General features: G+C 37.3%; 1 protein-coding gene across 1 annotated transcript in view; it reads right to left on the bottom strand.

Annotated features, from left to right (window-relative positions):
* Positions 1 to 9,861: 9,861 nt before the first annotated feature.
* Positions 9,862 to 21,845, bottom strand: part of LOC308051523 (histone-arginine methyltransferase CARM1-like) — a gene marked incomplete at both ends in the record, with an annotated part of 50,398 nt that continues 38,414 nt past the window's right edge. The window contains 6 exons of the mRNA XM_080361971.1: positions 9,862 to 9,955; positions 11,531 to 11,668; positions 13,170 to 13,259; positions 14,641 to 14,726; positions 16,519 to 16,600; positions 20,753 to 20,843. Of these exons, the coding sequence (XP_080218097.1) occupies positions 9,862 to 9,955; positions 11,531 to 11,668; positions 13,170 to 13,259; positions 14,641 to 14,726; positions 16,519 to 16,600; positions 20,753 to 20,843 (581 nt within the window). The remainder of the gene's footprint in view (positions 9,956 to 11,530; positions 11,669 to 13,169; positions 13,260 to 14,640; positions 14,727 to 16,518; positions 16,601 to 20,752; positions 20,844 to 21,845) is intronic.

Raw genomic sequence — 21,845 nt, forward strand, 5'->3', positions numbered from 1 at the left:
TTTTTGACATGTATTTTGACATCTACTTTTGACACCTATTTTCGACATCTGCTTTTGACATCTATTTTTGACAGTAGCAGTTGTGTGTGCTGAATAGCTGGTATTTCAGAACTAATCCTTGGCAGTTTCAAGACTTAGGAAAATAGTAAGAGAAGTTCTGTCTGTATGCCAAATTAAAGCACATATTTTTGGTTTTATAATTAGAATCTGTAACATATTTTGCTTGTAAAACAAGCGGGTTTGCAGTGACTGCGCTGTAGCTGTCTCTGGAGTTCTGTGTTGTCAACATAAAGAGCCTTCTCCAATCAAAGATTTCTTCCTCTTTCCCTCCAAAACAATTATGAAACCCTCATCTACTACTGTATCCCGAAATCAGCATAAATTCTCGCTCAGATCCGGGAGTGCTCTCTGGGGAGCAAGTCTGTGAAGATGACAGGAGGTCTTTTGTGTTTTGTTTCAGGAAAAACTTTCTTGCATTTACATCTGAAATAAATAACCTACGCTTTTTCTATGGATAAACAACATTCCTTGTATTCCTTAAACACGTGTTCATTAGAGCATAAGCAAAACAGCGCGGGGTGCGCGGGGGATTCGCTCCGCCCAACACCCACACTCTTAACAATAAGAAGTGTGCTTAAATACAGTAAGGTATTACATATTCATAATGACCCCAGGAACGCCTGTACATATTCATGACCTTTCCCGCTTTTTATTAAAATGAGTCTCAGATAACCATCTACATATTCCCCTTCTTGATCCTCCCCTGTTGCGCCTGCACAATGTCACTTGGTGAATTTGAGGAAGGGTCTTTAGGGGTCTTTGGATGAAGGCTCCTTCAGCTTCATCACAGTGGACTTTTTACCTTTGGCTCATTAGGAGGAACTGCCTGGAATCCAATCTACCAAACCGACTGAAACCAGACTGGTGCCTCCTTTTTGCTGTAAATCTTGGCTATCTTGTCTCCTCAAGGTTGCAGCTGGTGCTGTAAAACTTCTTATCTCAGCATTTAATGAAGTCCTGTTGTTTTTTTTTTTTAGCACAATTAGTTACATACAGCTCTAAACTAGATATTAATTATTAATGTTAGCTTGTTAGTAGGCCCTTATTATATAGTTGCTTGACCCTTAAAATGTTAGTTCCTTCTATCAATATAACTTCCTAAAAAAGTTTCATAACTTTTTACATAGAACTTAACCACCTTTCCCTTTTCCAAGTTCAGAGTCCGTGCCTCATTTGGTTATACCTGTAAACATTAAACATCTTAGAATGAATCACAACTGCATTTTTCACAACATCTAATGCAAAATTATTTTGCTTTAAAAATTGGGCACGGCAGACAGGTGTATTTATAGTTCGACACACTGGCACTTCTTTGATTTACATTTCCATAGTAACTGTTAGCAGAACCCAGGGAAAGAAACTACGTGCAATCTTGGTTCAACAATTACACTGCCACATACTCAGCACTGTTCAGTTGTACACAGCTGTTTAAAATTATGCACTCATGGGGCCTTTTCCTACTGTTATTTCATTCTGTCATGGCATCACTTTGTGACGATCTGCTGTGCTTTCCTTGTGTTCCTGCCGTCTGCCTCCCCTCCCACACACCGTCCGGAGCCCAGCCCGCCCAGCGCCCTGCACAAGTGAAATCCCGACTTAAAAACAAGGCAGCATACCGAGGTATAGATTAAGCCGCACTGATGCAGGAGAACGCCAGATGGAACAGTTCATGGCAGAAGCGTTTTTTCACATCCATGTGTTTCAATAAAGTCATCGCTTCCAAACAGAAAAGGGACCCATAACCATAAATGTAATTATTAAGTTTGTGTGATTACACCAGCAATGACACAAAGTCAGAGCATAGCAAATACTTCTATAATACCTCCTGTAACATATTTGAGTACAGAAGTGATGTAGAGGGAAATTATTTGGTGGAGTAAAGCTTTTTCTTCTGTACAGCTGGTGATAATACTTTTTTTCTTGTATTTGTCTCCTGGGAAGCACTTGGCAGTAACTAACAAAATAGAGCAGGCATAGGTGATAGAGGGAACAGGATTATGGTGCTTAGTTTTCTCACTCCTTGAAATGTTGAGATTGTGCCTGTCAATATTACATGTAAAGCATGTGTTTTAAAAGGGGGGAGGAAGAGTGTGTATTTTGAAGCTTGGCTTAAAGGCCATAATATCCCAAGCTGGTACACTTTCACAGCCCAAGTGTTGGGAATAGATACTTGAGATAAGTCTATTGTCCACACTAATTACATTTTCCAATTTTTTGTGTGTTTTCTTTTTAAGAATCAGGACTACATCCAGTTAAGACATTAAAAAATATATTGCCATACTCAGCCTGTTTGATATAATGCAAACATCTCACAGAGAGTAAACCAATGACATTTTTGAATGTCAGCCAGACATTTAAAGTCTAGCAGCTTACAGATCCAAGCATCTATCCTTGATGAAAACTAATTAAGGGTTTCTTAAAGATCTTCCGGTACCTTAAAACAGGCTGTAATTGTAGAACATAGTTCTTGACCTAATCACGTCTCCAGTATATTCCCAAGTGTGTTCAGAGTTATGTGTCAGCACAGATATTTTAATGTCTATTTTTATATTTGTTTTTTGTCTCTCTTGGATGCTGTTTTTATTCCATGGAGATACTAAAGAAACCAAAATACAAAAATTCAGAAAAGTGCACTTGTAATTTGTGAACAAGGTATGTGATGTTGAAATTCAGTATTATCAGTCTGTCTCTCTAGCGAAAGCCTCATATCAAGATCCAGATCTACCTTCAGATTCTTCTAAAATTGTGTTGTGCTCACACAATTGTGTGTCACTCCTTCAGCATGAGGTATCCAACTTGGTATCCCAAGCATTTTTTTTTCTCATACCTTTGAAAATGTAGTTCTGACAACTTTTTAAAAACAAAACAAAACAAAACAAGGATCATGCTGTCTGAGCAGCAAAAATGAGCAGTAAGAATTCCAAGAGTATGTGTCACTGAGTAGTCATAGGCTGGATAAGATGATCGTGAAGTGTGTACAGCCTTTTTGTCTTTCACACGGTGCATCCTCATCCATTCTGATTTCTCTGTGTAATTAATTTGTTACAGTAGTACCAGAAGCAGTGCTAGCAGACTCACACTTAGGGCCAGTCCCTGATGCAGCACTTTTCTGGCACTGGCTTCCAGCTTGAGGAGAGCTATGGTGAGTTCAGTCAGTGACAGAGGACTGAAGTTCCAGTCATTTTCCAAAGTATTTGATACCCTCACTGATACCTGGCAGAAGTGACAGAGTGAAAGTAATCTGGCCACATGTTCAGCAAAACACAGGGCAGGCTTCCTGAGCATCTTGATATGCTCACTGTTGTTTCTTGTGAAATAAAACTGCTGTCCACATGACATCTGAACTGAATTATATTTCCCTGTTTCCAAAGTCGTTTCAAAACACTCAGCTGCAGAGTCATTTGTTCTCATTTCTTAGCTCACTATTTCAAAGGTGGATGGAGTATGGCAAAGAACAAGATTATTAATGTGTATGTCCTCGCATCAGTATTCTTGGAAGAGTTTCTGATATCCTCTGAAATCCAGAATTATAGTTAAATGTTGTGAGTGAAGATGGGCCATTTTCTCTTGTGTTGTTTTTCATATAAAGACTGTAAGTGCTCTTTGATCTACAGGTTTGCCAGACCAAGGCCTCTGTTCATAGCAGATCTTGGGAAGGCACTATTCTCTTTAAATGCTTTGGAAATTCCACTTGAATTCTAGCAAAACTGGATCCATGTTCCTGCTCTCAGTACACACCAATTATATATTAGCAAAGGAAAACTTGTACTGTTGGGATTTTGGGTGATGGTGATTTTTTCAATGTATTGTTTTAGTTCTATGCTATTTCCTGAACTCAAGAGCGTTCTGAGGTACCATCCTCTTTTACTACTCACAGTAGTGTTACTGGATTAATGTACATTAGAGGATTTCTGTCTTGTTAGCTGTAGCACTTAAGCAAAGAAAGACACCCATGAAACTAAAGTTTTGGCTTCTTCCACCACTGAAGAAGTGTTAGTGAAAAAGACTAAAGATTGCTTTGAGTATCTTCACAGATACTCAAAAATGTCTATTGTTCACCAAACTCAAATGAAAGGCAGTGATCTGAAGGGAAACATGAATGCTGGTTGTTGTTCAGAGGCCAATAAAATTACGATTTATTATTGTAAGTTCCAGTGCTATTGAGCAATGCTTTGTTCACAGCAGATTTTAATTATGATACACTGGATTTCTGACTACTGACTGAGCAGTTAACTAAGGGACATCTAAAGCCTCCTGTAAATTAGGCTGAAGTGCCAGCAAAATCAGGCTGAAGGCCCAGCAGTGTTGTAAGATGGCATGCCTGAAAGCTGGCCAACCTAGGGAGACACAGCAACTTCAGGAAAGACATTTTTGTACTTCCCTCTCCTTTATCTGTGGTTTTCTTCACTTTACATTAGTTTCTTTTTCTTCTGGAAACAAGTGCATCTGAATATTGCTAAAATCAGTTTGGGTCAAACCTGGTGAGCTGAACCTGAACAGTTAGTCTCGGGTATTTTATACCCTCATGGGTGCTTCGAGCAGTAAACGAACTTTTCTGCCTGCAATCTCCTGTTGAACTGCTGACTTCCATTCTATCAACTCTTCATCTGCATCTTGACAGTGTATCTTTCCCCAGTTTTAGCTCTCAACTTTGATCAGTGGAGAATTGTCACTATGGGTGTTATCTAATCAAGAAGAGTGAAACCCTGTATACCACGTGTCAAAGCTGAAGGAAGAATAAAATGCAAACCACCTGGAGACTGTTTTCCAACCTCTAAATACCTTTTTCTACCCCACTCTGTTTTTTTTCTTTTTACATGTTGAGAAAAAAAGCACAACTTGCAGAAACTTAGCTAAACAAATTAACAGCAATTGCATTGTGTTTCACTGCTCTTAGATCCAGATGCATCAAGGTTGCTTTTCGATGTCATAGTTGTCATAAGTATGAAGAATTGTTATCACAAAGATTTCTCTGGGTCTAGTCCACAGGGTATGCTGTAAATCGCTACTTCTAGCAACCACTATAGTAACAGTAACCAAATAGAATTCCTATACTGTTCCTGAGAAACGAATATTCTAATCGTCCATTCAGATGGGAGAATTCATAGAGATAGACATTCAAAATGGGAGTCTTTACTAGTGAAAATGCAATTTATCATTCATCACCACATATATATGACTGCTTGCAAAACTTTAAATGCATTTCCCTGGGGTGATGGTAAAAGAAAATAACCATTTGCAAGTGTTGAAAAATAAGCTGTTAAAAGCATTTCTTTCTTGACGATTAATCTTCTAAATGACCATGGATACAACAAAGCATGAAAATGTATAGCTCCTTAATATGATATTCATTGTCTTTCCTACTGTGGCTTTTGAGTCTACTGGATGCAAGGCAATGTATCACTTTTCAAACAGATTATTATAGCCTCTTGAACTATAAATGAGGAAACGCTGTATTTTATTATGTGTTCAAATTTGTTCAAGTGTCTTATGTTATAAAACTACATCATCACTGTTTGCTCCAGCATCACTACCATTCTGCTTTAGTTTTCCTATATCTCTAGGATTCAGTAATGTTGCCTTTATAAAAAATCAAAACAAAACACCAGTATTTTTTTCAATAAAATATTTTCATTGATTTTTCAAAAATTTTTCAAAAATACTTTACAACTATATTCTCATGTTTATACCCAGAAAGTCCTGTAAGGTGAAACCAGTACATTGTAGTCATTGAGGGACTGTTTCAAAGTCAGAAAGAAGAAGAAAATGTTAAATGATAAGGAAATGAAGACAGTCACAGGACCTTATTTCAAACTGCAAATGGTACAGTGTCTGATTTCAATCTTCTCTTTGGCTTTAGCATACAATCTGGAATAAAGTGAATTCCTGAAGTACGGAGAAATATAAACACCAGTCCTGGATCATCCAAATCACTTCAAAGTAGCAATCACTGTGAAATATTCTTTATACTTGTTAGTGTGTAAGGAAACAATCTTTTCTATACATATTGAAGGTGCGGCTATTAGATACATACACCTTTTGCTCTGGAAATAAAACAAGATGCACAACCTGACACTGCTGTCTGCTGCTGTTGTTTTTCCTCCTCTTTATGTACTTTCTTCCTTAAAAACAATTGAAGTTGCCACATGAAGTTCATAATGTAAGTTTTGTCCCTATAGAAAATAGTAGTCTTTGATACACAGATACTTTTTAGAAGACGTTTGAAACTGAAATGAGAGATCCAGACAGACATGCAGGTCAATAGGAGACATTACAAATCTATAAGCTGAATTCAGATTCAAGTTTCTTATATGCCTTTCATAATTGCTGAGGAAAGCCTGCCAAACTTTATAAAACTCCGAACTGCAGCTGCCTGGTATTTGGATTTAGACATTCCAGGACTTGGTTTTTTGTCTCATATAAAACCACCAACCACTGTACAGACTAAATTTAGGAAGGACAGATACCCAGCCATCAGAAATCTCATTACACTTCTTGTACAGGTTAGAATGATAATTTCTGAGGCAGCAACCCACATTAAATACATTTTAAAAATAAATATTATATATTTGAGTAACAAAACAGTATCTTATTGTGCAATCTACATTTTTATACTAGAAGTCTCTCACCTGCTGTACTAAATGCTACTGGAAATAACAAGGCAATAATTTTCTGACACTTCAATGGTTTCACATTCATGTTACTTCTACCAGCTTCACAGTTTTAGGGACTACTTTCTACAGTCTCCTTCCACTATCTTTAAATAGCTGCAAATGGCTGTTGACTTGGAGAAAAACCTCATAAACTACAGCTGTTTCTCAATTCCTCCTAGCAGGTGTCCTTAGCTGGTCTTTTGATCAAAAGTGGTATGTAACTTCCTGAGAAAAGGATCAGGTTTTGTGAGGCTTTTCACTCAAACCAGCCTTTGCCCCTGTGTGGAAGGCTGGTTATGTCTTGCTGGAGGTATCACTGCAGTTACGGTTTTGGTAGTGAAATGATGTATACATTTCTGATGCGACTCCAGCTTATTATGCTTTGAATGACATAAACTTATTCTGTAGAAGTCACTTCGTGGTCTCTATGGGTAACATTGTCTGGAGAGAGATCTCATTAAAATCTGTGCTACAACTTTCTAGTTTTCTTCATTTGCTAGGTACCTAAGCCAAAAATACTTCTTTGTATACCTTGGACTATCAATACTTCTCAGAGACCTACAGAAAAAGTGAAAGTCACACATACCATATCATCACACTAGGCTGGGAGTTATTTACAAATGTGTCCTCTTACACTTCTATAGGAGTAGGGAAATCTCAAGAACATTTGCAAAGTATATGCAAGATAACTTTAGGTTTGCGTCTCTAAAATTAACTAAATTAATGAGTTCACCGAGATAAAATTGAAGTATTTAATGCAGTTCTCTGGAAAGATAGAAGATTAACACCTCAGCTTGGTGAGAATCTCGCTTCTGTTTTCAGATGTCATACTACAATATATTCTAGGCATACCTAAAAATGGATGAAAGAATAAAATAGTTACAATAAAATATACAATTCTTCAATAGCTTACAGCACTAGCTGAACTAAGCAGATTTAATAAATTCTAATGTAAGTTACTCTACTCTGGAATAAAAACAATTGATAGCTTTTTGATATTTAATGACTTCTGTGTAAGCACTCACCCAATGTATGTCAGATAAGTCTCATTGGAATAAAGCTAAGAAATCAGTCCCCTTGCTGTTACTGGATTTATTAAATGCAGAGTGATTTCAAATTTAAATTGTCTTTTTTATTTAGACTTGCAGCTGTGCAAGCAAGTGTAAAATGCTACCAAATTCACTGTAGCGTATTTTACAAAGGCTGAGGCTTTCTTTCGCTTTTACATATAGCAGCTCAGTCCATTGCCTTCACAGAAACGAAAGGCTTTCCAGTGTAGTTGTCTGTTTGTTTGTTTGTTTGTTTGTTTTTGTTACCTTATGCTATAGAATTAGTGTGGAGTTGTTTTAAATGAGAATAAATGTCCACCAGAATTGCCCCTTCCCTGCTATCCATCCCTGTGGTACAGAGATAAATATTTGTATCAGGGACTCTGTGAAGCAGTGACATAGAAGAGAGCTGGGCTGGATGTGTTGGCATAACATTACACCATGCACAGTAATTTCAATGTCCTAGTTTAAAACCTGGATTATATTTAGTTTTTTTAAAACTTTATGAACACTTTGAAAGTTACCTTGTGTTTATAAATGAGCATTTTTAATTAGGGAAGTATTCTTTGCCTTTGATTTTCAACTCTTTTAGAGTTCTGGTAATTGTTATGGGAAGGCAGGGGCAGAATGGAATAGGATCAATAAACAACAACAAAAAATCCTAACCTCACAGGGGAAGCCTATTAAATAAGGTTAGTGTGTTATGGCTGGATTTCACAACCAAGCACTCTCAGGATTAATGTATAAAAGAACAACAGTCTAAATTATCAAACTCGATATGGCAAACTAGCTAGCAACCATGAAATCACACAGTGACATTTTTATATTCAATTTCCAAACTAGAATGCTGCTTCATATAACCTAAAGTACTTCTCTGTGTAACACACAACTTGACCATTTCCCTCCCTGCTTTCTTGCAAATGAGTGATAGTATTCCGAAAGTGATTTCTACATTTTATGTAGGTTAAAAACTCTTTTAACAAAAGCTGCTTGTGCTTCTAAATGAGTAGTCTTATATCATTGAAAAGTCACTCACATTTATGCAATTTGTGCTAAGAGTAAGTGGAGAGATTTTAGAAGACCAGTAAACTTACTCATAATCATCCTCACAAAAAGCTTTTAGATTTAAAACTGGCATTAGCCAAACCAAAAACATAAGCAAGCTAGACACTGTCCATGTCACAGTTCAAATCTGAGAAAATACATATTTTCCAGTGCATTATTTTATTTACAATTATTGCAGTCTTACATGAACAGTCTTTATTACAAAAGCATTTTATGAATTAAATCAAAAGGTCCCCATTCTAAGGCCAAAAGAATTGATGTGCTGCACATTTGATGTACAGATGAAAATTAGTCAGTTTTCATCAGACACAATGGATATTTTTGTTTTAGAGGATTACTGTGGAATTGTCATATAGGTGTAAGTTAAAAAATAGGAAACAGGAAACACAAAGTGAACAAGGGAAGCATTTCCCATGTATACCTCTGGAAAAAATAAATTTCACCAGCTGTATTAGCCTATTTTTATACCTAATACAGCATAAGAATGAGAACAGAACACAGCCAGCCTGTTTTTCTCCTTTGGAAAAGCTGTTGGCTCCTTCCTCCTGCTTGTTCCAATCTGTAATTGACAGCTTTTCCCAAAATATGGTGCTGTAGCAATGCCAAAGGAAGGTCTCGGCTTGGTTGGAAAGGATTGCAGCAGGTAGGTTTTTCCCGCCCCCCCCCCCCATTTAATACAGAAAGGACAGGTCCTTCATGTCAAATAGTAGGAGCAATTTATGTACTTAACAGAGTGCCTCTCGGCATATTGCTGATTCCTTGAGTCACAATGATGCACATCACATAACAGGAAACAGCAAAAGATTTTAAATATACATTAGTTCAAGCAAGTAAATGTCTACTGTTTTGTCACAGCACTAAATCATTAGACATCTTAAATGAAGCTTTTTTCTTTTGCTCTTTGTCACACAGCCTAAACAGCCTATTGCCTTATATAAGTAACTACTCCCTTCTACCTATAGAAATAAAGTACACTGCAAGAGGTCAGAAACTTGTTACCAGTCTACAATGGTTATTTTAGTCAAAAGCATATCTTACCTAAAAATTGGATTCTTTAAATCAAGAATGTTACCAGATTTACATCCTGTCTGGTCCACCATAGCCACAATTTGAATGTCATAACTTTGTCTGCATCAGAAAGAGAAATATAAAAAAGAGGTAATGGAACTAAACCAACTATAACATCTTGTGTGAAAAAAATAGCAGTGTAGTGACTGTCAGAATAATAACCACTTAGTATAGCAAGCAAAGGTCCTCCTGCACAGAACAGAGGTGCTATGTTGATCCAAAAAGCAGATCAGCTTTGTGGTAGGACTTGTTAGCTCAGTGCTAGGAGATGGTTCAAGTGCTCCACATTCTCAGTCTGGCAGGGTCACTAGCTCAGGTGTCTCTGAGCTATGCTCCATTGTAGATATGCCTTATGTATTCATGTATTTACAGCAGTGGCTGTGGGATCACTTTGTGGTATACAGTGTTCTTTTTAATGTATTAAAATATCAATACATTTTCAGTTTGAAAGAGACATATCAAGATCTATATTATTTATTTTCTACATGAGGAGTTTCTAAGCAGAAGATCTGGAAATTTGACAAATGCCAAATCAAGTATTTGTTGCTGATGTGGTTAAAGAACCCTGGAAGAATTACTGACAGCTTTGGTGTCACTGGAATCCCCTGACTGGTCAGTGTGTTTCCCCCCCATCTCCCTGCCCCCTCAGAAAAAGAAAAAATTCACCTTCCTGCAGAGAGAAGGGTTTCCTTTCTGTTAAAGCTACACATACACATAAGCAAACCAGGCCGCAACTTCTGTAACCCCGTCATTTGAGGATTGTTTTCAACATAAAGCATTGGAATGGAGTTACCAAACATTTGACTGACAGCAGGAACAGCAGAGCAGTCTAGTGAGGAAATACGCCATTCCAAAAGTAGACATCTTCATCAGCCTCAGTGGAAGGACAAACAACGCGGAAAAAGCACTATTCTTAAACAGGGGAGCACATCCATGAGGATTATATTCCAGAATTAAAAAATGTAATGGATTTGGCATCAACCCTGCTTGTCCTTGTCTCTGCACAGGACTTGTTGAGAGACAACAGATCTTCAGGCAAACAACCAGGCTGCTGACAAAGACATGGCCAGAGGTTACACTACCAGAACAAGGTGTGGAACATCACTGGACATGACCTGAGAACCTGTGCATGAAAGACAGCAGACTGGAAAGCTGACAAAAAGCTGCAAGTAGAACTGTGAGCAAGGGCAGGATGTGAGAGGTGGTTAAGGAGAAGGTGTAAGAGAAGGAACATGGAGACGTTTTGGTAAGCAGTCTTACAAGGTCGTAGAATCATAGGATCATTTCAGTTCAAAGAGACCCTCAGGATCATCGAGTCCAACCATAACCTAACCTAACTATAGCACTAAACCTTGTCCCTAAGAACCTCATCTAAAAACCTTTTAAACACCTGCAGGGACGGTGACTCAACCACTTCCCTGAGCAGCCTGTTCCAATGCCTGACAACCATTTCCGTGAAGAATTTTTTCCTCAACAGTCTGTGTAACTGTGTCAGTGATGCCATATGAATTGGTAATACTACCAGACATAACAAATGTTAGTACAAGTGTACCCAAAAATTAACTGGTGTCTTTTGGGTAGCTCTAACAAGAACAGCCACACTAGAAAACCTGCTTGAGAAGCTTTTACACTTACCGCTTATTGGCAACAAATAAGACTTTCCCTGAGAGCGTTTCCCCCTCTTTAGCAAAGAGAGGCGTCTGAAGAAGGCAGCGTACTTGATACCAGTGAGTGGGGGGTTCTGTCGGTGCAGTGGACAACCAAACGGTTACCCTAAAACAAATGAGAAAAACTATCTAGACTTTCTCTCCTGTCTTCTCTTTTTAGAAACAATTTTAAGTTGTTAGGCCTTTATGTATGTGAGCCCTCCACTGCATAAAATAAACCTTAAACTGCCTTCAAGTGAACTGAGAGAGTGATTCTACCTTATGTTGGGAGATCAAGACAATATGCCTCATTTTCTTTCTTTATCTATACTATGACTCTTACCACCAGATCTGTTAGCCTAAGCCAATCATGGACATTTGAAAAAGAGACTTCAGACTCCTATCATCTCTTCTTTCCACACTTCCAGGACAGAGAATACTCATTTCACTCAGACAATTTCAAGAAACCACAGGAAACATTTGTCCTGAATGTGGCAGTGTGATTCTTCACAATGGTAGTTTCATCCTCCATACAACACTCCCCAAGAAGTCCCTAGTTTTCACCTGCAAGCGGTATTTCCATAATATGTAGAAAGGGGCTGAAGGTTTGAAGAAAGGGATAGCGCAAGTAATACCATGAGCCTGATCCACTGAGATTCCAAGTGCTGAGACAAAGAACTTACAGAGTTGAAGAAACATGAAAGAGCTGCTGGTGAAGCAACTGCCTGCTTCAAAATGGAGGCCTTCTCAGTGGAGGACTTCAGTCAGTTCCTACAAGCCTGCAATTTTCTCTACTGTTTTAACTGATGTGGAGCTTCTGGTTCCTTTTTTTAAGATTAAAAACTTTACTATCAGCTGTTAAATACAAATGCACATATGTCAATTTTCTTTTAATGGATATACTATTGTGAATTCTTGTCAATCCTCATTTCAAAGGCTAATAAAAGGCATTTGTCATATAAATAGAAGTGTGTTTTACATTTTATTGAAAAACAACACCTCATCTAAAACTACATCAATTTAACGGAGAAATCAACAACTCCTATCTAAGAGCTAAATATAGATACCTGAAGTCAATGTATTGACTACCTTAGCAAGTTCATCTAAATTCCACCTAATGTCTCGATTTTGAAATAAATGTCTGGTGCTACAGTGAAAAATCTTCCCGGGCCTGGTGAAATTTTCTGCATTTTCATTTTGTTAGCTGGAACTTGTAACCTGCCTTCCTTTTTGCCTACAAATAAGACCAGCCCAAATAGGGAAATCCAACTTACATTCAAATGCTGCTGATTTACTTACAATGTAAACCAGAAAGGTATATAATACTACAAAGAATCAGCATTGCGCAGAACAGTGCATTTTGATCTTCCATAATTCCTGGATGTGGTCTACCACAGATAATGTGCACCCCAGTGCACCCTGAAAGCAAGATCATCATCATCTAGTCATACTGCTAGCACTAGGTTGTCACACTTTTTATTGCCTCTAGAAGGCATAATTTCTTGAATACGAAGGAATTACATTACAAACCAGGTCAGCACCAGATAAAGGTCTAATTCTGGCACACTTTGTATGAAAGATGCAATTTTTTCCCCTGTAGTTGGTATTTAATAGGAAAAAGTACTTACAGCGATCCTATAAATGCCACATCAAACCAGAAGGCCAGGCCATGGATTAGTCCAGACTGTATCATTTGGAAAACAAAAGGGATTTCCACTCTGCAGGAGAATAAACAATATGTTGCTGAAGTAATTTCCAAAAAAATACTGGAAATTCCTCCAGAAACCTACCTTGTAATAATTTACGTATTTCCTTTGGTATCAGTTTATGTCTCAAATTTCCACATATTTAAAAGGATATGCTCTTTTTCTCTGTTTCAATAGAATTAATCAATGACACCAATTTAGGTGTTAGTTTTTCATGTGCCTTATTCAATAGTAGAATCAAGTATGCCACTACACAACTGTTAATGCATAATTTGGGGCAACACTGCAGACTGTTATAAATATGGAGATTCAGTCTTCCCAGTGGAAAATTTCCCATTCCCAGAAGAACATGGATTTAGTTTAAATGCTATTTTGAACAGGAAAATGTTCCACTACGAATTTGACAAACAGAACTACTACTGGACCAGAAGGAAAAATTGAGCTGCTTGAACAAGAGCTGGAATATTTTCCCTTCCAAAAGACCTATTACTGGCTATGTAGTTGAACCTAAATCTCATCCAGTTTTGTGGAAACATGTCGTAAAATCAGCATTCAGGTATGAACATGTTAGTTCTGAGAACCACTGAAGGAAGTCAGTACCAGCTAGCTGAAACTAGAAAGCCATTCTGCAGCTGTTTCATCCCTCTTAGAGCAATTATTCTTTCTCACTAGACCATGTCTTTCGTACAATTAGTTGTGAGTAATGTTCAAACAATAAGGGTTCAGAGTTTCAAAGACAGTACGTGATATTTTCCCCTTATGACAGTGTCTTGCAAGGACTTGAAGTACTTCCTCAATTTCTCCCATCTGGTACATTTTATTTCACAGATGTCCTGGAAGGAGTCTTCTCTACTGTCATTCTGGGACACAGGGGATGTGGGTTGGTTTATATATAAGACTTTACAACTAAAGATTTGAAGGAGCTCTGGAGAGAAGTAAAGAGATGCAGCTGACTCCTGTTAGACTGGAAAATGTTTCTAAAATAAAATGTACAAGCGTCCAGCAAGGTAGCTTGTGATGGCACCATTTGACAAGGTCTTTTAGGGTGTCTACATAGGAAAACAAAAATTGTTTTGTAATTAGATTTAAGTGTGTCACAACACATAATGCTAAGAAGAAAACACTGTCCTCCAGAGCCCATTTTATCCCTTCCACTAGGAAAATTTTGTGGACTGATCTCTGGTGTTCTACAGGCTCATAAATAGGCTTCGTTGTTAATAACAGACAAATCGTCATGCAGATGAATGCCCCGGTCCATTACGAGTGTTGTAATAAGCATCCTGGCAAGCTACCTTCTCTCCTCCACGTTCACTACCAAAGCTTCCTTCTCTGAGCACCAACGATCAACAGACAGTTACAAAAATGAAAGAGTACGTTGCTGGCATCTGCTGACCTATGTAAATCTTCCTCAACAGCTTCTAGGAAGTTAATGGTGTATTTCACTGTCTCGGCCATCAGAATTCTCACATCAAAAGTATCCTATGGGGTGGAAAAACAGAAAAAAAAAAAAAAAAAACAGAAAAAGAAAATAGTTGAAAGTGTTACTATTCTGTCTTGTCAGAATATAAACTTGTTTTATGCTAAATAAAATGGGAAAAAAAAAGACAAAAATGAACCTGCACCCCAAGAAACTTACTTTAAGTGTTTCATTTCTTTGACATTCCTTAGAACACAGTTAGATTTTGCATTATTATCAGGATTGAATATATTTGATAGCTTACACAACTATCAAAGACTGCTTTATTTAGCCGAGAAAGGAAAAAATTGTCCAGAAATTGATCACTTGTAAGACTGGTGGCTTTACTTGGCTGGTTTATTTAGCGTTGTTTTCTTATTATTAGTTATTTTTTTGTTTGGTTTGTTTTGTGTTGGTGGTTTTTTTTTTAAAACTACACACATTTTAATGGCCTCTTCTGCAGCACTTCACAGTTAGGTAAGCCACACTAAGATAGTATGGAAATAATTGAAAATTAAATTATCAAGTACAGGAAGCAAAATTACTTGGTAGAGATTGCGCTCTAGAAAAAAAATTAGAATAGTCAGTCAGCAAAAGAAAACTTTTAGCTTCTTTTCTTTCTTTAATCACATGTGCTAATCCTATTCTATCACTATTCACAAGCTCTTTCACAAGTAAAGCAAACTGAACATAAAGCCTTGTATCACATTCCCCGCCAGTGAACGCATCTCAGGACTAAAATCTGTCTACAGAGTAAGGGGAAGCTAAGGAGATATGTGATTTTTTAAAAGAAATAACAATTTAACGTGGCCTTTATTGAGGAACACATTTCTGATCTTCAAGGGAGGAAGAATCTCAGCTGAGAAATCAAAGCCAAACACACAGGATGCAAGTATGTGCTGCAGTCCTATGGATTACTGCATTCTCTAACTGAAAGCTAAATAGCTAGTACTGAGAATGACCATGCTATAGTCAAAGATATGGCCAAAATTTATGAAGAAAAATGAGAATATTCTCTTATCCATTTCAAGTATTAAAAGCAGTCGAGTGCAGAAGGTCACATCAGTTGTCTGGTGGCCCTTCCAGATTTCTGGGCAGGTTTTAGAGTCTCTGTGCAACAGCAGGTACATTGTCTCTACTTAAACTAGTTAGCTTAAAGCTACCCAAGATTTGTTGCAGTGAAATTTCTGAGAGCAAACCTTTTCATTGCACCTACACTGAAGCTCTACACTGTGGCAGGGGGTGGGAATTGTTTAGGTTTTTTTCCCAGAGAGGTGAGAAGAATTTCTCCCACATTCTTTCTAAATAGGTACCATGTAGACTTCTACTAAAAAGAAGAAAGGGGAATGGCAGGTGCTAGATCCATGTTACCAATAAAACAAGGATATTTACATATCTTTAAAAGTTTGTTTCATAGTACAGAAACCTGCTTGCTTGGCTACTTTATCTTTTTCTTTAATTTGTGGGTCAGAGATGGGAAGGGAAAAGTCAAGGTCAAGTCACTTGTTTAAGTGACTGGAAACACTGAGGGAAGATAGTTGCATGTTAGGAAGACAGTTGTTCACGTGCTGTGGCTTCCTAATAGGTGCATATCTCTAGATCTGTTATCCATAGCAAAACCAGGCATATAACATATAGTAGTTAACCTTTGACAGCAGCTCTGTTCACACTTGCAGGCTTAGTTCCTGGATCTCTACTGAACAGAGACAGAGCTCTGTTAAACTAGGAGGCTACTGTACCTGTACGATTTTGTGGAGGGAATGAGATAGGGAGAGGAATAAATGCAAAAAATAACCCCCAGATATAAAAACCTACCACAACAGGTTGTTGGAAATACTCATCCACAGCTGCATTGTGCAGACTGGACAGGTTGACCCCATAAAAGGATTCTTGGTACCTAGAAACAGTAACATATAAAATGTTTAGGAAAAGATGGTTTTTCTGGGTTCCAACCAGGCCCAGACACAATAATTGTAAATGGCAGGCAAAGCATGGCTAAGCACCTCTTTAACCTTTCTCTTGTCTGCCAAAAAGCCAAACTGCAGCCTCCTTTGCTTACCTTCCCCACAGATATCCTATACAGCACTGAGGGGATCATGTCACCTCAAATGGACATGCAGAGACATTTAATGCCATACCTCTGCAAGAACTCACATAGCAAGCAGAAAATAGGGAGAAGGACTGAGGGACTCGACCTCCTTTTGTAATCTTAAGCTATTCAAAGGGTGAGGTGGACCCTATATAAATCAAAATAGTGATGAGGACACCTGTATTGCAATTCTTGTTCTTTTTATTGACATTAAAGGGGAAAATAAAGGTCATCCTATACCGAGTAGAGAAGAAGATAGTATTTTTATCTTACTAAATTATGTAAATGTGTATTTAATGTATACTCAGAGTATTTTCAGCATGAAATTTGAAATGAAGATATACATGCTTGCTGTAATTTTCCTCCTGCATAAAACCCTCTGATCAACTAATTGAAAAATGTAATAGGTACCTTGCCTTCCAGATAATATAAACAAAAGGGGATGGAAAGGGGAGAGGGCAAGGAAGTTCAACTCCTTGGGATAGAAACTTAAAATGTTTGTCCACATTGTTACAACATCATACAACTCATAAACTATCATAACTGTTTTCAAAGTACATGACTTAGTCTAAACCAATCTGGCAATATCCCTTGAATACTGATAAATTCTGCATTACTAGTTCTGTGCTAATTGCATAAAGGAAAGATGCCCAGAAGCCTGCATGCCTGACATACGTCTGTGAACATATCTTTCAGGAGGGAACTCAAATAAGCACAGCAGAGGAAATGAGCTGACACCAATAACTGCAAGAGCTCTTTTACCCTTTTCTATATGTTTGCTGTACTGTATAATTGAGTTGGTTATTTACCACTGATGAGAAACAGACAAAATGCACACTATTTTTAACTACTTTCTGTGTATTTATGCTTTGTATCTTTCTAACTTTACAAGCTTTTCACCAACAAAGAGAGTACTCTGCTCCTCTGTGGCAGATGATACATCTCTTTATGTATGGTAAATGCAAATTAATATGCAACTCTGAAGCTCAACAGTAAGCCAATCTATAGACTTGAAGAGAAACAAAGCACTCTTACACAGTCTCATAATTGTTATTACAGTATAGATCCAAGACAATAATTCCCAGGTATGAAAAACATGTAGCTTTTCCTTTATATAGTAAGCAGGCTATGCTAACTGCTGCATCTAATGTTAGAACACACAGCATGATTTATTGCATTTTGAAAGTTTTTTAAAGTCCTGGTGCCTTTGCCAGATGGAAGTTCAAGCTGCAAATCTAGATATTTCTTTCAGTCTTTTGCTCAAGTACTATCACCCAATTGGATCCAAACCCATATCCAATCTCTAAAACACAGGACGTAGATTTAGCTAAATAAGAAAGGATTAATTACACACAAAATGTTTCAAGTAACAAAGCTGGACAATGAATGAAAGCTGTTTCTTCAGGCCTGGAATTTGGAGCTTAGCAAATCACAGGCTGTCACCAACTATTTACTGCTCATTTACTTCAAACATCCAAGAAAGCCCTGAGAAAACGCTTTGTCTGAAATAGAACATTTATAGCTCTCAATCTATCATGATATCCAGACCTTTTAATACTAAGAACACAAATGTCCTGGAGTGGTGGAGAAGCGGAACTACTGCACTCTTAGAATATTTTGATCCCACATTTGGTTAAAGACATTAGAAGCATTAAATTGTTGGTCTCTAGAGCACTCAGTAGCTTCAAGAGTACTTAATCTTCTTGCACAATCAATGTCCTGAACATACATCCATTAAAGCTCCAACTATGTGGACCAATATGAGGACTGATACTATATCCCTCTGCTCAGGGCATGTCTCAAGACAGCAATAAATTGTGTTGCAAGCACACAAACTATTTTGTCTAGGAATAAGTCAAATAGAACCTGATATTACAAAAAGTATCATGAAGGGTATTTGTGTGACATTTCTGTGGCTAATTTGGTTGATACATTCTCATATAAAAAAATAAAAGTAGGTAATAAAAAGATCTGTCAAAAATGAGAGACATCCTTTAGCAAAGATGGGTGGATGATGGGCTGTAGTATGTTGTGATCTAGATACCAACCTGATTGCTGTCATAATTACAGAATATTACTACAGTCTGTGATAATAATGTCAATCACAGAAATATTATTGGTGCAAAGAGAAATAAGTTAATAAAGCAGATTTGAAAAATTTGTTTTTCCCCTTAATGCAATTCTCTGGAAGCCTTGCAGTGGTTGACAGATAATTCAGCTTGTTAAAAGCATGCGTGTAGAACATCTGGAATCAAATCATGTCAGCATTTTTTTTTTTTTTTTAGAATGCAAATGGTGTATTTGTGTTAACAAGGTATAAGAAACTTATCTAGCTGGACTATTCAGTCCCAGATGTACACTCCTTAAAGAACGAAAGGGAGCAGATTTTTTCCCACCACCAATAACATGCCCATATACCTCAGTGTTCATGGAGATACACACTCATACACTGTATCTACCCTGCAGATATTCCACAAGGGTCTTATATTTATTACAAATTAAGATGAAGCATCCCAAGCAGTCTGAAATCAAATACTTTCATATTAGTAGTAACACCCAGTCCTGTGTAGACCTGGAAAAAAAAGCTACGTTTTTGCCTCAAACTAGTGTGTATGTATCTATGTGTGCATCTGTTTTCCTTCTTAAGTGATTAAGAATCTGCATCATGGTACAACGCTGTGCTTCAGTCTCGTAATTTGCAGTCCAATACATATAATTGGTGTCATATATATAAGCAAAAATAACAGGATCGTTGAGAACAGGGACCAGAATGGCATTGGAGATGTGAAAACTTATCAGAAGGTACTTCTACCTTCTTTTTTCAGTCTCTTAACATAGAAAAGTACTGCTGCAGTTTTTGTGATTGTAAACATACGATAGGAACATTTCATAATTGGCCAAACCTACCCAGTGAGACAAAAGGGCACAAACTGGCTGTATAAAGTAACATTGCTAGCAAATAATTCAGCATGTAAATCACTCAAATTTCTCTCACTCCTTTAATCAGCATAGAAATAGTAAGATTTCATCATAACTCTACTTCAGAGACACCAGAAGAAACCTTCAGTTATATTGTAATTTGGTCATGGAAGAAAACGTTCCCTTTAATCCCTTCCCTTTAAGAAACCAAAAAATAGGTTTGATGAAGACTACATAAAATTAACATTCCACATTGTAAGACGAAAGAACAGTTGAAAGGCTAAATTTATAATCTTCCAGAAGATTTTAAAATAGTTGACCCTGGAGTTCCACAGTACCTTTTATCCAAAACCTTTAAATAATAATTTAGAAATGGCTTATCTACAAATAAATGGATTTGTATCATATAAGGGACTGGAGATGTTTAAAAACAAACTTGCCCTTTGCTAAAAAGGTATCACGTCAATCTTGTCATTAGAATATTGCGGTAAATGTTTCCTCCTACATAGAACACTGCAACAGCTCAACAGTGGATAGTAGCAGGAGGATACTCCAAGGCAAAAGGGGTACAACTTCCAGTTAAAGCTGCGTGAAAAGTGTAGGTGGAGAGAAAGTAACTACCAAATTAGGAATTGTTCAGGACATGGGAGTTAATACCTTTTCTCTGTAAAGACTGCCAAGAAATCTCTCTCGTGCTCATGCACCTGGGACTTGAGTCAGTACAACCATCAGCGTTCACAGCATACTACACTTTGGTGCAGCAAAGGAAACACTAGCATCTGTTCAGCTGTTTTTCTTGTACTGCATGGAGTCAATTTCTCTTTCAAAAGAGACTCAGTCAGGTCTAGCACTTTCTGAGACATCCTTCAGACTTGTGCAATAAACAACATGACTATAGGTCAGAGCAGAAGTGAGCATGGAAAACATAAATGCATTCTCTTCCAGTGTTGATAGACATTTTATGCTGAATCAAATAACTGGTTTAATCTTTGACTTCTACTGAATCTTTGATAAAAATAAAATAATGTAAATAATCATTACCAAAAATTTGCTCTGGAGTAGTGTTCCATGTACAGCTGCTCATCGGAAAAAGGAGCCAAATGAAAGTCACTGTATGTTGGGAACATCATTCCTAGTAAACAAAAGACAATACAAAGTAGAAAGGCAAGTTTTCAGGAAGCATTTTGACAACACTGTTAAATAAATTATCTAACATTAAGCTTGGCCTGTGTAGAGTAAGGAGTTGGACTCAATAATCACCATGAGTGTCTTCCAACTCAGGGTATTCCGTGATTCTCTAGTCCCACAGGTATCTCTACAGGAATGTCTTCACTAGTAAGAAAACAGCAGTTCAGAAGCAGCAATTGCCATACACTTCAGATATCTCAACATTTAGTTTAATTAACATATGTGCAACCGGAATGTGAATATGATAAAGCAGTTAGTAAAAAATTCAGCCCAGAAAAACTTACGTACTTACTTCAGAGTAAATACTGAAATTTTTACAAACACAAAAATGTATATTCCACTTTTTTTTTAAATTTATTTTTTAATGGATGCTCAAGTTAAGAAACACAATTTTATTTGCACGAAGTGGCAAATCAGTGACAGAGCATGGAATGAAATCCTGATCTACTAGTTTGCAAGAATGAATTTTCATTAGAATCTCACACTCTAATGGCTCAGGAAGCCAGAGAAATTACCTTCCATTATTTTCTGTGGACAGTGCATCAGACTGCCTAGCAGCTTAAATAAAAGCCCTTGTGTTCTATTGTGCATGTGCCAATGGAAGCAGGAACAAAGCTTGGTCATTTTGAGCTGCAGTTCAGTATACTTCTTTACCTTTTTTCATCTGGTATAAAACATAAGGCGTAGTTGAATGGGAGGACAGATAAGAGAAGGGAAAAGGAAACAGTTTTCCTTTTGTAAATACATCCTGTAGAAAGAGTCTACAGGAATTGAAATAAAACCTATACCAACTCACAAAATATATGCTGTTTAAAACTGTCTGTGGGGACAATATTAACATGTTTGCAGAGAATTTGGGACAGAAACTTTCCAAACCTCACTAATACTAAATATTAGTGACTTACTCAAAATGTCACAATTTCAGCTCACTTCCTAAACAATTATT

This window comes from Nesoenas mayeri, assembly GCF_963082525.1.
Source record: "Nesoenas mayeri genome assembly, chromosome: Z".
NCBI lineage: Eukaryota > Metazoa > Chordata > Aves > Columbiformes > Columbidae > Nesoenas > Nesoenas mayeri.